This window comes from Mchenga conophoros, linkage group LG9 (genome assembly GCF_057382185.1).
Source record: "Mchenga conophoros isolate Kocher_MC1m ecotype Shallow Benthic linkage group LG9, M_conophoros_male_GT1.1, whole genome shotgun sequence".
Classification (NCBI taxonomy): Eukaryota; Metazoa; Chordata; class Actinopteri; order Cichliformes; family Cichlidae; genus Mchenga; species Mchenga conophoros.
In genome coordinates, this window is record NC_140534.1 from 27,735,687 (window position 1) to 27,753,078 (window position 17,392).

Below are 17,392 nucleotides of genomic sequence, written 5' to 3' on the forward strand. Positions count from 1 at the left end.
AAAACTGTGTCAGGGTTGAAGGCTGTAGAGTGTTGACGTTTTCGATCAATTACCCAAATGCAGGCTAGTCAGGGCAAATCAGTTCTAAAGAGTCAGTCTGTAGCAAACAAGGTGAGCCTTGAGAGCCAAGAGAGTTGCACAGGCTTGGTTAAAATGACTCAGTGTTAACTCATTCACTGCCAGCCATTGGCAGTGAATGAGTTAAACCCATTAACTCATTCACTGCCATTGACGGCTATAGACGTCAATGGCAGTGAATGAGTTAATATGAGGTCAGAAAATGATGTGTTATATCATCCTTTTTTTGTACAGTGAAAGATGTGTACTTGTGTAAATCATCTGATGTGAGATGTGTCCCTGTTTTTGTGCCCCTCAGCCATCTCTGTTAATCATTCCTGTGACGGGTCTGTACATGAAACTCAAGGATAAAGGGGTTTAGTCTTGGTGTAAACAAAAAGAAAGGATCCAACCTCGCGAAAAGACAAGGTTTACCTGAACCAAAAAACAAACAAACCAGATATCCAGTGAGGCGTCCTATCATTGTAGTTGTATTTGGTGCTGTTCAGATGCTGTAAACCCACCTGGGTGGTCTCAAATATTTAACAGCCTTTTGAGTGCTGCTCAAAAGTATTGCAAAAAAAGTGAAAGCAGAAAGATGTGTGTGCTTTGTAGGCGCCTCAGTCCAAAGAAATCCCAAAGAAATCCACCACCGACACCACATACACATGCAGCCCCAGAGCGCAGCCCTGATGTTGTCAAACTGCCCCTCCTCCTCCGTCCTAAACTCCACTGCCTTGGTACTGTTTTGTAGTAAATTATAAAAGATGTTCCCACTTAGCTCAAATCCTCATCTGTGAAGAGTTGACAGTAACAGTGAAGTGAGTATAGCTAACCCTCTATCAGATTCCACCTTATATATGTGAGTGTGTCATAATGAACAGGAGAGGAGAACGGCTGCTTTTGCGTTCAACGACGCAGGACAAGTTTAAAGTGAGCAGCATTTACAAAAGGGGTCACAAACTACCACTATCCAAATCAGAATATGTTAACCAGATTGCCACCTGATTCTAACGAGTGGCACAAACAGGAATCACATATCAGCTCAGTGTTATCTAAACGGTGAGCAAATCAATATTGCACCAATTCAAAGGAAGCAAGAGTCTCTTAATGAGGGACTACTTTAAAGTCATCCTTTGTGCGTAAGTTCCCCGTCAGATGCAGACAGCTCACCCTTGTCGGTAATTCAAAGGAGGCGGGGTCCAGTTGCACTGACTGAGTGTTGCAGGGTATCTGAGAAGCAGATATGCCCTTTTAAAAAGTTTGAGGAGACTCTCAGGAGAAGCCACTTCGGACTTTTACGCATCGAGCGTCCATGGATGGAAAGGGGACCGAGAAGGCACCGACAGGAGCCAACATGAGCAATAGATCCTTCCCTATCTCTGACCCGATATGTCAAACGGAGGACGCTCCTTTCGCCATGGATGTCATCCGCAGTGAGTAAAGCGGGTTCCGCACGGCAGATTTGCCCGTTTTCACGGTTCCCCCCCAAGAGCTCCCTACGAGCAGCAAGAGTAGATCCACGGGAATTTTAATTGGTGGGAGGGTTTTTGTGCACCACTGGGTCGCAGTGCCCTGGCAACGGTGGCGGAGCAGAGAAACTAAACTGCTGGTTGTACTTCATTAGGACTTAATGGGATTCCTGGAAGTCTTTGAACCACACTGGGGAACGAAAGACTGAAGTTGTGCTATGTTGCTGCCCCTTTGCAGCACGATGGTCACTACTTTGAAGTGAGGATTTTTCAGACATATGAAATAAAACAAAATATAATATAATATAATATAATATAATATAATATAATATAATATATAGATTTGGCGAGAATTACATATTAATACTGTGTTGGAATACACAGACGATAACATATACGTGTTTTATGGTATCTTGCTCGTGCCCCCCTCCCAGCAAACTATTTAAGCTCAGTTTGACGCTGTCTCAGAGCCAGGCGTGTGCCAACATCTGCTCGGTTTTTTCCCTACCACTGAAGTGTACAGCAAGTGATCTTTTAGTACAGTTACAGACTCCCCCTCATTCGCTTTACATTACTGTAACCCATCTGCGAACAATTAGACAAACCGCACAGCAAAGGTAAACTGTATTCCCCCTAAAACTTTCTACAGATGTGGAGTTAATATTGTTATTGTAATAACAATATCCCAATAATAAGAGCGTGAAAGTGTGAGCCATGTTTACACTTTCAGTTTTATTCTGTGGATGGCTTCCATTTGGCCCGAGGGCGTTTTTTTTTTTCTTTTCTTTTCTTTTTCTTGATTTTTAAAAAAAAAATTTCTTTTTTGAAAAACGTGTTTATTATTTTAATGTGTTTAATGTCTGTTTTGGATCATGCGCACTGCTACACATGATCAGCAACGAGACACACTAAAATAAACAATATTTTGCCCAAATTTCTGACTTTAACTAAATATTTACGTGTAAATCTTCTTTGTGGTTTGCTTACATAAGAACAGTGTTAACTATTACATTTAATGGGATCTAGTTACATTTAAATTTACCTGATATATATTCAGTTTATACTAAGCGCATTTTCCTTAATTATTTTTATGAATTAACCTTCGATTCTACGCTAAATTATTGCTGCATCCTTTTTGTTGAAACTTCAAATTTTTATTTTTTGTAGCGCTGAGATAAATGTCCTTCAGACTGCATGTCTCAGTCAGCAAATGTGCTACAAAGATGTGTAATATTACGTTAGAAAATGAAACCAGATGATTGGCCAGCGGGTAATGTTGTTGTTGTTGTTGTTGTTGTTGTTGTTGTTGTTGTTGTTTAAATTAATTCTCAAAAATCAGCCCCAAAAATCAAGGATTGATTATCCACTGCAGGAGAGCGTAAAACCGTGTGGCCTCGTCACCACTTTGCTGAATTACCCAGACGGTGCCACATGCATATCTGGCTCATTGTATGGTAGCTTGAGTGGTCAAAGAGAACACTTAAAATACCGCTAGAATTTGTGATTTATAGGCTCCAGATTTCAGTCACTGTCTGCCTCATCGCAAACAAATAAACGAACGAATGTCTCTTGTCTATCCTGTGCGCTCAAAACCATGAACAGAGAAGAAATGACACATATTACGAGAATCGTCTTAATTATATCAGCATGCCGGAACTTTTACTCAGCCCTTCCTCCCATTCTTGTTCAGACACAAACCGGATTGCAGATTTCTTATCACACACTGTTCTTTCTGTGAAAAAACAGTTTGAACAATTCAGCCGTAATTACACTTTCTAGCTGCTGGTTTCCAGCTGCTGTGGATGTTTCTGCAACTTACACTTTGCCCCGCATTGCTACTTTCCACTGTGCATAATCCTGCCCACATGCATGGCACCTTGTTTCAGAATCATTAACCAACTTACAAGAAGCTTACCTACTGCTGTTTCATTTTACGTCTGTGATGGCACTTATGTTTATTGACTACAAAGTAAGTTCTGCTAGCACAAAGATGAATATCAACAGCCTAATAGTGGGCAAAGCCACAGGAGCTTGATTTGGTCTGGCAGTATTTGGCTTTAGTTTATTTGAATGGTTGTTGAATCATTTTAACAGAAGCCCACAAATATATTAACCTAGTAATACACTCCCCCATTAAACCCCCCATTGCCAGGATTTAACTAAGCAAACAGATAAGAGCCTTCCACTGGACAGTTACTGCAGCAATGATTCACCTCACAACAGCTGAATTCAGCACTGAGTTCTCATTTCTTCAACATCTGCGTCAGTAGGCATATCCTGTGGTCGCGGTAAAAGATGTTTATCATTTTCAGAAGAGTCAAAATGTTGGCCTGTGTCAAGCAAAGAAAACGCCCAAGATTGCTGAAACTACTAAAACTGGGTTAACTCTCTGACACACTATTAAAACTAGGAAAGATAGCGGTGACCAAACATCTAGAAATCAACTGTAGAGCTCACATTTGAGCTCACATTTATGAAAATGAGAGCATTTCAATATACAATATGAAGAAAACTCAACAAACTGGGATTAAACAGCTGTGAGCCTTAAGAAAAGTACTTATCAGTGAGGCTTGAAAAAAAAAGCCTTACTGAGCATAAAGGTTGGCATCTGGAGTGATGTGAGAAGATCATGTAGTCTGATAAAGATTAAAGTGATGGGAGCATCAGTGTCAGAGGAGAGCTGATGAAGCAATACTCAGCTGTCATGCCTGGTGTCTACCGAACAAGCCTGAGCAGTGCAGTGGGTGATGCTGTGATCTGGGGCTGCGTCAGCTGGTCGGGTCTTGGTTCATCGGTGTAATAAGGCCAAAAAACTGAGCTCAGTTGACAATATGAATATACTGAATCAAACAGGCACAGGCATATTTAGATTCAGACAAAGCCAGAGTTCACTGGGCTCAAATTGTGCAAGAGTGATTCAGGGAACATGAAATATCACGTTTCTCTTCGGCCCACTGAGAACCTTTGGGACATCCTGGAGGAGACTTTGGGCAGCAGTCACACTTGACTGATCTCTTTGACATCAGAGGGCTCTTGTGGTTTACAGGATCAAACCTAATTGGACTTTTTCCTCTAAACAGCATGCGAGCACTTAGCTTCTCATGTTGCCATATCAGGGTAACACTTTGCTGGCTCTGCACTTTGACATAACATTTTCAGCTGCAGGTAGTATTTTGAGCAAATGGTAAAAATATATCAGCAACAATACCCATGAGGAGAACCAAGTTTACATTTTATTCGCCACATGCAGTGACAGGTTGCCCTGCAGTGGAACGAACCCGTCCCCCGACCTTACGCACACAACACAGACATCACACGGGGATATAAGTGAGTGCTTATCAGTGTGTGCGTGTCCATAGTTCAGCTGACGAAGATCACATCGACCATCTCAGATTTAATGAAAGCAAATTTATTTTCCTTTTCCTTTGTTAATTTCAGGGTTTGGTGTCTTTGACTACATCCTGTATGGCATCTTGACCTTCATGGCAACAGTTTCTTTGCTGGTCTTCTTAGAGGAATGTATCTACATCTATAGGAAAGTACCTGCCAATAAGAAGAGTCTCATCATCTGGGTGAATGGAGCAGCACCGGTGAGAACAGTTTGCAGAAAAGAAACAGATGACACAAACGTATACCTGGATCTTTAATTGACGCTTGTCTCATTTTTTCAGGCGATTGGCACCATGTCATGTCTGGGGATGTGGTTCCCCAGAGCTACCCTGTTTACTGATATGTTCTCTGGCTGGTGGGTTTTTATTTCTTTTCCCCGCTCGTCCCTTCTCTTTTACTCACCCTCCGTTTCCCACTGTGCTGTGTGTCTCTCTGACCAGCAGAGTCCTGCTGTGAAAGATAATAGTGAAACCTGAACCTCAGAACCTACAGAAAAACTGAAAACAGGAGTGCTGTTAAGTACTGTGTGACGTGTCATTTACTTTTCTACTACTCTTCCTGAGCCCTCCTCCAAAAACCTCTTTCTCTTATTCTTCCTACATTCCTAGATTTCATTCCCATGTTCCTTGTTTCCATTTACCTGCCTCTCTTTCACTGTAGTTACTTTGCCATCGTGGTGTTCAAGTTCCTGATCCTGATGGTGGAAGAGTTGGGTGGCGACGAGGCGTTTCTGAAGCGTGCAGGAAAATATAAACTGAAGATCAGCACGGGGCCTTGTTGCTGTTGCTGCTGTTGCCTGCCAGAGGTGGCCATCACACGGTAAATCCACAAGTGACACCGTCACTTTTCTGCTTTAGTTTTCTGTCGTGTAAGCTGAAAGCAAATCTACTTGTTTTTTAAAACGCAAATGACTAACTTCTGGAGAGCACTCAGCAGATGCATATCTTCAGAATAGTCACTAAAGCTGATGATGATGATGATGGACGTCTTCCGATCTTGGTTTTTTGTTATTCTTGGCAAAAGAGCCTTTTTCTTTGGTAGATTTTTTTCCTCCTTGGTAGGTAGGGGCGGAGGGGGCTTTAAGGCTATAAACACCAGATTAAATAAACTAGATTAAACCTCATGGCTAAGTTTGGCTTTTAAAGGAGCATGTCAACATCCGCAAAAGTTCTCTGAAAGCAGTCAGAGAGATCTGAAAGCAATTTTGCCAGTGCAATCAAGCATGAGCTCTCGTGTTTGCTTGTAGTCCAGGCTTATTTTATTGAAGTTTTACGTATAAGGAAGAATAGCCTTGAAATGGCGCGTTCACCTGCGCCGTAGTTTCTATTTATTTACTGTCCACATTTAATAGTTCCAGCGAAGGGTGGTCAGTTTCCAAATATGTTTCCACCGATGCTTTGATATTGGGCAATTGCTCGAGAACAGGCAGATGGCAACAACCTGGAATGCTAATGAAGCACAGACCATGGCGGGTGGCTTTGAAGTAGTTTGCACCCCCGTTCAAACATTACACAAACACAGAGCCTCTTTGCATAGAGCATTGAATTCACACTAGAGCTTCAGTCTGGTTCTCAGAATCCAGGTTACACTACTGGTCATTCAACTTGTTCGGGGTGGGGCAGCATTTACAGAACAGACATATCACCCCCCTGTTTTGCAGAAAAAAGCCAAGTGGCACCATGTGTTGCAATGGACTTTCTGATTTGGCCATTTTAATCAGATACAGGAGTCGCACACTGGTTTGTCTGTCTGTCTGCAGAATGCAGAATGAGCTGACCTGGCGTCCCAGTTCATTTTCATCCCTTAGAGAAGTGCCGATCTATGAACGCATTACTATTGAAGCCTAAAGATGATGACCAGACAGAACAGCCGCTGCAATTAAAGTTCACAGTTAATGGCGATAGAAATGTTCGCTCCCAGTTCTGCTAATATGAACTTGATTGTAGTTTCAGTGTATAGAAAGGATAGATTCCAGGCCAAAGATCAAAAAGACCAAGGGGTCTAAACAAATAAGAAAAAGGGTGAACATGCCACATATTTGGCCACACAAGCATTATCTTCTTCCCACGTAGTTTCTTGGAATGAGGCCACACTGTTGCCAGGCAGTGACAGGCAAATGTGCAAAGTTAACAAAAAATCCTTTTAAAGCCTTCATTCTGCATTGCAAGATGATGACAATCAAGCCAGGGCATGCTCAGCTACTTATACTGTGCCCCGTTTTTATGTTTAAAAAACCCCCACTAATGCACCTCAGAAGCACAATGTTGTTTTGGTTGCGTAACCGCAGTCAAATCTTGACATGCCAGCAGCACACAGAGATGTGTCCAGATCCACTCTTTATTGCTCCAGACATCCTGAAGTAATGTTCGAGGGCAGGTACAGTGGAACTGCACAATGAACTTTTTGTGTTTTTTACTGTAAATCAGAGGTTAGATTATTCCGGGTCATCAGCAGATAATGAAATGGTTTCCTCTGTTTCGTCTCCAGACGCTCTCTCTTCCTGCTCAAACTTGGCTCCATCCAGTTTGCCGTCCTGAAGACTGCCTTCACCATCTTTTCCATTGTTCTCTACACCAACGACAACTACCATGTGAAGGATGTGAGTTGAAAGCACAGAAATGTAAACAACTATCTCTCCAAATACAAACCCAATTCTGAAACAGTTGGGGTGCTGTGTAAAGATTTTAAAATCTCACAAACAAATTTAATATTCACAATAGAATATTTTTAAAAGACATCAAATTTCTTAACCGTACCATTTTAGAAAAATAAAATCATCTCATTTCGAATGTGGTGGCAGCAACACGTCTCCAACAATTTGGGACAGAGGCAACAAAAGGCTGGAAAATTCAAGTGTTTTTTTTTGGGGGGGGGGGGGGGGGGGGGGGAATATAGACGCCACATTCTCTGGACTAAAGAGGAGAGGAACCATCCAGCTTGTTATCAGTGTTCAGTTCAAATTCCTTCATCCCTGATAGGATGGGGTTACATTAGTTCCTGTAGAATTGGCAACTTGCACATCTGGTAAGGCGCCAGCAGTGCTGAAAAACATATAAAGGTTTTAAAGACACATATACTCTCATCCAGATGTATTTTTCAGGGAAGGCTTTGAATATTTCAGCAAGATACTGCATACTGCAGCTATTACAACAGATGGCTTTATAATAAAAAAGTCCAGGTGTTGAACTGGCCTGTCTGCAGGCCCAAACCTTTCACTAACGGAAAACATCTGGCACATCATGAAATAGAAAATACAGGAAAGAAGGACTGTTGGGCAACTAGAATCCTATATGGTGTAGAGCAGGGCTGCGTTAACGGTTCATTAAAATTTGGCTTCTGAAACAGAAATAGAAGCAATCAAATTATTACCCCATCAGGGACATAATTCAAAGACACCATTAAAAAAATTATGCATCAGATTTCCCACAAATTTTAAAGCAACAACTTAATATGGTACTCAGTTGTCTGAATGGCCCCCACGAGTTTGTATACATGCCTGAACATCTAGTTTAGATTTTTGGATTTTTGTTTTAATTGGGGCATGCTCCTAATGAGATGAAAGATGGTGCTCTGGAGAATCTACTTCCTAAATCTGGACCAGAGTATCACTGAGCTCCTGCACAGCTTCAGCTGGGACCTGGAGGCGTCGTTTAGACCGAAACATAATGTACTATTGCTACATAAGGCCAGGCATTGTCGTACACCAGGAGGAATCCAGGACCCACTGCACCAGCTTAGGGTCTGACAGTGGGTCCAAGGATTTCACTCCGATAATGGACGTTAGGGGGCCGTTGTCTAACCTGTAGAGATCTGTGCGTCCCTCCATGGATATGCTTTTGCAGACCATCACTGACCCACTGCCAAACCGATCATGCTGAACGATGTTACAGGCACCATAACGTTCTCCATAACTTCTCCAAACTCTTTCACATCTGTCACATGTGCTCAGGGTAACCCTGCTCTCATCTGTGAAAAGCACAGGGCAACAGAGATGGACCTGCCAATTCTCTTATTCTATTGCAAACTCAATCAGGCTCAATGGCGCTGGGCAGTGAGCACAGGGCCCAAAGGACATCCTGTCCACGGGCCACCCTCATGAAGTCTGCTACTGATTTTTTGGTCATAGACAATTACGACAATGGCCTGACGGAGGTCATCTTGTAGGGCTCTGGCAGTGCTCATCTTGCTCCTCTTTGCAGAAAGGAGCACATACCAGTCCTGCTGATGGGTTAAGGACTTTCTTTGACCCTGCAAAATTACTTTAGGAGAGATGTACATGTAAATTCCAGGAGCACGCTGTTGAAACATAGCAAACCTTCTGCTACATGCTGATGTGCTCTCCTGGAGGACTTGGACTACCTGTGCAACCTATGCAGTGTCCAGGTATACCCTCATACTGACCCTAGCCAAATGCAAAATCTAGTGAAAATCTTTCAGTGGTCGCCATCTGTAAAAGCAGTCCTGTCTTGGTGGTTGTCTCATTGTTTCATCTCTTGTGCACCTGCTGTTACTGTCATTTCATGAACACCAAAGCAGCCAAAACTGCTACATAAACGATCAGATCAGTGTCCCAGTATTTTAACTGACTTAATGCTATCCTCTGATTAAAAATAGTTCATTTAATTCTTTTAAGCCGTGTGTAAACTCAAGTTACTCATGTCCATTTATACTCATGCACAGCCCTCAACACGCTCCTGGAAACATTCCTGTGAGATTTTTGCCCATATCCACATGATTCTATCACAGTTAGCATCTGCAGATTTGTTGGCTGCACGTCCATGATATCAATCTACCGTTCCACTGCATCTCAAAGATGCTCTGTTGCATTAAGATCTGGTGATTGTGGAGGGTGTTTGAGGACAGCAAACTCATTGTTGTGTCCAAAAAAGCAGTTTCAGATGATTTGAGCTTTGTGGCATGGTGTGTTATCTTGCTGAAAGCAGCCGTTACAGGATGGGTACACTGGTCATAAAGGGATGGACACAGTCAGCAACAATACTCAGATAGGCTGTGGTGTTTAAACATCTCCCACACCATTACACCAGCAGCCTGAACTGGGTGAATCCAGTCTTTCATACCAAATTCTGACCCTACTGTCCAAATCTCAGAGCAGAATTGAGACTTATCAGACCAAAGAGCATATTTCCAATCTTCTATTGTCCAATTTTGGTGAGCCTGTGTGAATTACAAAAGTATCACTTTTGAATTACTGATGCCTTTCTTTCCATTCAAAGCAATTCACTACCAAACCTAGGCATCAACCAGGCATTTTAACCCAGGGAACAGACAAGATATTATTCTTTATAAACCCTAGTGTGAGAAAATCCCAGAAGATCAGCAGTTTCAGATCAGGGCATCTGGCACCAACAACCATGCCACATTCAAAGTTATGCAAATCGTCTTTTTTCCTCACTCTGATGCTCGAACTTCAGTAGGTCATCTGGTCCATGTCTACATGCCTAGGTGCAATAGCAGTTGAGTTGCTGCGATGTAATTGGCCAATTAAACATTTGTGTTTAGGAACATCCCCATAATTATTATTAGTCCTTATACACCTCATCCCCCATCACACTGAACACTGGTGCTCCACAGGGGTGTGTACTGAGCCCTCTCCTGTACTCACTCTACACCTACGACTGCACAGCCACTAACAGCTCCAACATCATTGTGAAGTTTGCGGACGACACTACAGTGGTGGGTCTTATCACCAACGGTGATGAGACGGCTTACAGGGAGGAGGTCAGCGCCCTGACCCACTGGTGTCAAGACAACCATCTCACCCTCAACGTCGCAAGGACAAAGGAGTTGATAGTGGACTTCCGGAGGTGCAGAGAAGTACACACCCCCATCACCATCAACGGCGCTGCTGTGGAGAGAGTGAGCAGCTTCCGGTTCCTTGGCGTACACCTGGCTGAGGATCTTACGTGGTCAGTACACACAAACAAAACAGTGAAGAAGGCCCAGCAGCGCCTCTTCTTTCTCAGGAGACTGAAAAGATTCGGCATGAGCCCCCGCATCCTCAGGACCTTCTATCACTGTGCCATTGAGAGCATCCTCACTGGATGCATCACCACCTGGTATGGCAACAGCACCGCCTACAACTGCATAGCTCTCCAGCGAGTAGTGCGGTGCTCTGAACGGATAATTGGAGGTGAGCTTCCCTCCCTCCAAGACATCTACAGGAAGCGCTGCCTGAGGAAAGCGGGGAGGATCATCAAGGACTCCAGTCACCCCAGCCATAAACTGTTCAGACTGCTTCCATCAGGAAGGAGGTTCTGCAGCATCCGGTCCCGTACCAGCAGACTGAGAGACAGCTTTTTCCATCAGGCCATCAGACTGCTGAACACGTCATAGACACCTCAGCTTCACTACTGGAACTTCAACATTATGCACTCCACACTGTATATAAATGCCACTTGTTTTGCACATATTCAACTCTGTATATTTTATATATTTTATTATTATTATTATTATTATTATTATTATTTTATTTTATTTTTTTACTATTTAATTTGTAAAAATGTGTATACACACACACACACACACACACACACACACACACACACACACACGTAGGAAAATATTTAGTATACACATCCAGAAATGCATACACTATTATATTTATTAGTTTCAGGTTGGCCATTCTTGTATTTTGCTCGTTTGTGTTGTTGTGTTTGCACATCTCTGTTGCTTGTGGGGCTCGCACACAAGAATTTCACTCGCATGTGCTGTGCCAGTGTGCCTGCACATGTGATGTGACAATAAAAAGTGATTTGATTTGATTTGATTTACAATATAATATGTATATTATAGCTCATTATGGCTGTAGCTCAGGTGGCAGAGCAGGTCAGCCACTAATCAGAAGATCGGTGGTTCGATCCCAGGCTGCCTCCTCGCTGCATGCCAAATATCCTTGGGCAAGATACTAACCCCATGTTTGCCTACTGGTGGTGGTCAGAGGGCCCGGTGGCCTCGCCTCTGTCAGTGCGCCCCAGGGCAGCTGTGGCTACAACTGTGTGAATGTTTGTGTGAATGGGTGAATGACTGAATGTAGTGTAAAGCGCTTTGGGGTCCTTAGGGACTGAGTAAAGCGCTATACAAATGCAGACCATTTACCATAATATCCTGTACAGACATGTGAAAAATATACAATAACAAATGAAGTAAGAGTGACATTAAAAACAATCACACTAACTAAAAGAATTATTCTCTCGTTCCATTAAGATGGATTTAAACTCTCCCAACGTAACCAGTTGAACTGGTATTCCTAATAAAGTGCCCAGTGACAGTAAAATGTAATTGAAACTACCCTGAAATCCTGATAAAGCCGTTTTCATTTCTGTATTTTTGTTGTTAGTTTCTATTAAACCCTGATTCTTTTGTCCCCATGATAGAACAGAGAAAACCGATTCATAGTGTGTTAAAACATTTATATTTCTTTTTATTCAATCATCTTCCGGAAGAGAGAGACCCCTGCGCAGCCCAAACGCCAGTTGCAGGATCTCTCACATTAGAATCATAAACTGTGTCTCATATAGGTATTATTATGGTACTTTACACTTCACAGTTTCAATACAACCATTGCTTATATGGCAAAGTTCCTCTTTTCTGTCTGGTTTCCTGTATTTATTAATATACTGTACAGCTCTACACTTCCTGTTTTCAGTCTGGCTGAGCACTTAGTTTATGAGTCAAAAGTGGTCTTGCTCTACAAACTTTCATTATTAAAGTACATAAAACAATATAATAAGAAAATAAGGATACTAAGGATATATTAATTACATGACATTTCTCATGTCAGCTGACAAAGCTCTGCTTATAGTACTGTTAAACCAATATTATAACTCCAATTTTGTATGAAAAAGATAAATCACCATATTCATATGTTAAAGACAATGGCCAAGCTCTGTTTTGACCATTTTTATATAAAATGTGTGTGTGTGTGTGTGTGTGTGTGTGTGTGTGTGTGTGTGTGTGTGTGTGTGTGTGTGTTGTTGTTGCAGGTAAGTGCTACAGGAGATGCAATATGGATCAACTGTTTTGTAGGCGTCTTGACAATCACAGGTTTGTGGCCTGTTGGCATCACGTTTATACACCTGAAGAACACCCTGCGAACAATAAAGATCGTCCCGAAATACGCCATGTATCAGGTAAGACACTGATCAAGCACATGTGCACACTTTTTGGATAAAGACTAATAACAGATTTGAAAGACTGTTTTACCAGGATAACACAAGCTGCAACTACAATTAGTCCTTATATGTTTTCATTTGTGTCGTTAGCTGCTCCTGATTCTTACCCAGCTGCAGACAGCTATTATCAACATCTTGGGCATGAATGGCATCATCGCCTGCTCTCCACCTTTCCCCTCATCTATCAGAGGATACAGTGAGTTTACATCCATCTATCCAGTCAGACCAATCATCCACATATTTACAGTTCCATATATATTTAGACACTGACACAAGTTTTATTTTTGTATGTGTTTACTGAAACACATTTCGATCATAGTTAAATAATATACTTGGACATAATGTGTAAACTCCTTTCATTTGCGGGTATCCACATTCAAACTGGAGGTAGGGTTTAGGTATTCCAGCTCCTTAGCATATGCCATCTTCTTTTTAAAGCGACCAAATGTAATTGGACTATTAATTCAAAGGCTATTTATTGGGGCAGGTGTGGGCAATTCTTGAATATGTCATTATCAGTTAAGCAGATAAAAGAACTTGAGTTGATTTAAGGTGTGGTTCTTGCATTTGAAAGATTTTGCTGTGAACAGACAAAATGTGGTCAAAGGAGCTCTCCATGCAGGTGAAATAAGCCATCCTTAAGCTGCAAAAACAGAAGAAAAAAAACATCTGAGAAATTGCTGCAATATTTGGAGTTGCAAAATGTACATACAGTTTGGTGCATCCTGAGAAAGAAAGAACGCACTGGTGAACTCAACAATGCAAAATGGACCTGGATGTCCAAAGAAGACAACAGTGGTGGATGATCAGAGTCATTTCCATGGTGAAGAGAAATCTCTTCACAACAGCCAACCAAGTGAACAACACTCTCCAGGATGTAGGCGCATCGATATCCAAGTGTACTATAAAGAGAAGACTGCATGAAAGTAAATACAGAGGGTTCACTGCGAGCTGCAAGCCACTCATAAGCCTCAAGAATAGAAAGGCTAGATTTGGGTTTTGCTAAAAAATAAAATAAAATAAAAAAAACATCTCAAAAAGCCAGCACAGTTCTGGAAAAACATTCTTTAGACAGATGAAACCACAATCAACCTCTACCAGAATGATGGCAAGAAAAAAGCAAGGAGAAGCGTAAAACGCCTCATGTCTCTGAATCCAAAGCAAACAATATCTATAACACACGGCGGAGGCAAGTGTGATGGCTTGGTCGTGCATGGCTGCCAGTGGCACTGAGACACTAGTGTTTATTGATGACGTGACACAGGACAGAAGCAGCATAAGTTCTGAAGTGTTCAGAGGCATACTGTCTGCTCAAATCCAGCTCAATGCAGTAAAATTGATTGGGCGGCATTTCAAAATACAGATGGAGAATAACCCAAAACTCGCCAAAGGAACTCAGGAGTTTTATTAAAGCAAATAAGTAGAGTATTCTTGAATGGCCAAGTCAGTCAGCTGATCTTAACTCGGTTGAGCATCCATTTCACTTGTCGAAGACTAAACTTTGGACAGAAAGGCTCACAAACACACAGCAACTGAAAGCCACTGCAGTAAAGGCCTAGTAGAGCATAAAAAGGAGGAAACCCAGCATCTGGTGATGTCCATGAGCTCAAGACTTCAGGCTGTCATTGTCAGCAAAACCATTAAAAATAAACATTTTATTTTCACTTATTTAATTTGTACAATTACTTTAGAGCCCCTGGTATGAAGGTATTGTGTTAAAAAATACTCTAGTTCCTCACATTTTTAGGCAATCTTTTTGTTCCCCCACTGAATTAAAGCTGAAATTCTGCACCTCAACTGCATCTGAGTTGTTTCATCTAAAGTCACTGTGGGTAATTTACAGAACCAAAATAAGAGAAAAAAAGCAGTCCCAATCCAACTGTATCATATTTAGCATGCATCAGTATCCTTATTTTTTACCAGTAACCCTGTGACAGCTGAGCTTCGTTGTGCCCTTATTCTGCTTTCGCAGTGATGAGCCAGCAGCTGCTGATCATGGAGATGTTCATCATGACGATGGTGACACGGCTGCTCTATAGACGACAGTACGATCCTTTACCTGAAGAGCAGGATGCCAATGAAAACACCAGGATGACTGACTTAACACAGTCTCCATGAGAACTAAATTGTGTTAATGTGTGTGTGTGTGTGTGTGTGTGTGTGTGTGTGTGTGTGTGTGTGTGTGTGTGTGTGTGTGTGTGTGTGTGTGTGTGTGTTTGATTCATATTTTCTTTCTAGTATTTGATTAAGACATTGCATATATTCAAAATAACAAATATGAATTATATGTAAATGGGTCGTGTAGCTACTCACTAAGGTTACCGGGCTGCGAGTCCGCTACAAAGTGTTGATTGACAGGATACTCAGGTCATGTACAGGCATGTGAAATTAATAAGAACATCCCGTGGAAATGGACTGACTCTCTTTGAAAACCTGCATTTTTTTTTCATACACAGTAAGTGGGACTAAAAAACAAAACAGTTGAAAGAACATTTTGCAGAGTATCTGGTTATCTGGCAACAGATCAGCAAAATTACTGCAAATAAAAAGAGCATCTTAGAGAGGCAGAGTTTCTCAGAAGTAAAAAATTGGCAGAGGTTCACCAATCTGCAAAAAAATCAAAAATCAGAATGATGTTCCTCAATGTAAAATTGCAAAGACTTTGACTATCTCAGCATCTACGGTGCCTGATGTCATCCAACGATTCAGAGAACCTGGAGAAATCTCCGTGCACAAGTGACAAGACCAAAAATCGATATGGATGCATGCGATATTCAGGTTGTAAAACGACACTGCATTAAAAACAGGTGTCATTCTATCATGGAAATATCTGCACAGGCTCAGGAACACTTCCAGAAATCACTGTCTGTGAATACAGTTCACTGTACTGTACACAAAAACAGGTACAGGCAATAGCTTGAAGAGTTCAAATACAGCTTTACTAAAGACTCCGACATTGGACTTGTTTTGTCCTAGAGCTCTTAGTGCTACATTTGACACCACATTCTCACATTTTCGAGGTCATTTTTTGTGTAATAACACTTGTATACACCCTTTCCCCCCCCAGAAGAACCCTTTAGTTTTCCTCCAAAACATAATCTGCATTGAGACACAGAACCACATCTGACTGCCAGAAAACATGTTCTTAAGTGGTATCGGGGGGGTTGTTTTAGGAGATGTTTTATTTCCCCATAATTTACCAGAGATGTTGCTGAAAGAAATATGTAGGCTAATTTGATACCATTTGAGTAATGGCTTGTAAAGTACACAAGTGAAAGAAAGCCTTTGTCTGTGGAGATTTCAATGCATGATTTCCTTACGCTTGCGAAACAGATAAAGGAAAAAAGCTGGAACAGCATCATAAATCCTCACTGATGGATGCTGGTTCTCATCTACTTGAGGTCATTGCAATGGTGCTCAGTTACAAGAAGACAACACTACAGAAAAATAAAGCAAAGCAAATGTTTTAAAAAATCACCAAAGTTCAGATGAGTGAAGTATCAAGTACTGTGCAAAAGTCTTGAGTTAGCCTCACTAACTCAAGACATGAAGCAATATTCGATCTACACATAACAAACTTAAAAAGAGGCTTTTGTTACTAGCAGACAGTTCCCAAAACATATCATTTGTTTGCATTTCTTTAGGTGATTCGATAAAAAATGTTAAACTTAAAGTGTGACAGGCATAAAACGGTATTTTCTTCCTCCACTTGTCTAGTTTTCTCTATTTTTAGGACACACTGCCCATAGATACGCCAAGTCTTCGACTATGTACAGCAAATGAACAGTATTTAAAAGTCGTGTTCTTAAGAAACAGGAAGAAAAAAAATCAAAGACCTGACACGTGCATCTTCTGAGCCATCTGCTGTTGACAGAAATGGTCTCAGTGGATGTTTGGCTCTGAAAAAGCTGTACTTAAATATTTCAGATTATCAAAAATGGACTTAAAATTAGTGATGGCAGGTTTTATGACAGTAAATAAATGTAATATTTTTTTCTTGAATCGTCGTCAATAAATGTGGAAGAAGTCTGGCGAGATGGTCAACATTGAATGTCTTCAGCTATCTCTGTCATGATTTGGAGATGCGGTGTTGCGGATCTTCTCAAAACGGACGGATTACACGTGCATAAAAGGTCATATTTTGATTCATTATACCACAACCGTGAGTACCATGATTGGCAATAACTTTCTTTTTCAGCATGACAATGATCCCAAACACTCTGCCACTGGCACCAAGTTTACAATGAGCTTTAAATGCTATTTGAGAGAACTGAAGACTGC

The 17,392-nt window shown here is 41.5% G+C and overlaps 1 protein-coding gene across 1 annotated transcript; it reads left to right on the forward strand.

Annotated features, from left to right (window-relative positions):
* Nucleotides 1–1,148: 1,148 nt before the first annotated feature.
* slc51a (solute carrier family 51 member A) lies at nt 1,149–17,144 on the forward strand. The gene is made up of 8 exons (XM_085287329.1): nt 1,149–1,493; nt 4,968–5,119; nt 5,201–5,274; nt 5,580–5,738; nt 7,407–7,518; nt 12,923–13,069; nt 13,202–13,307; nt 15,084–17,144. Exons 1-8 carry the CDS (start codon nt 1,373–1,375, stop codon nt 15,227–15,229), a joined length of 1,017 nt encoding a protein of 338 aa, XP_085143455.1. The 5' UTR covers nt 1,149–1,372; the 3' UTR covers nt 15,230–17,144.
* Nucleotides 17,145–17,392: the final 248 nt, after the last annotated feature.

Bases quoted from the DNA above. Each gene is read 5' to 3' on its own strand.
- slc51a (XM_085287329.1), top strand. From the start codon at position 1,373: ATGGATGGAAAGGGGACCGAGAAGGCACCGACAGGAGCCAACATGAGC. The intron at 1,494-4,967 runs GTGAGTAAAGCG...TGTTAATTTCAG, and splicing joins CGCCATGGATGTCATCCGCA to GGTTTGGTGTCTTTGACTAC. The intron at 5,275-5,579 runs GTGGGTTTTTAT...CTTTCACTGTAG, and splicing joins ACTGATATGTTCTCTGGCTG to TTACTTTGCCATCGTGGTGT.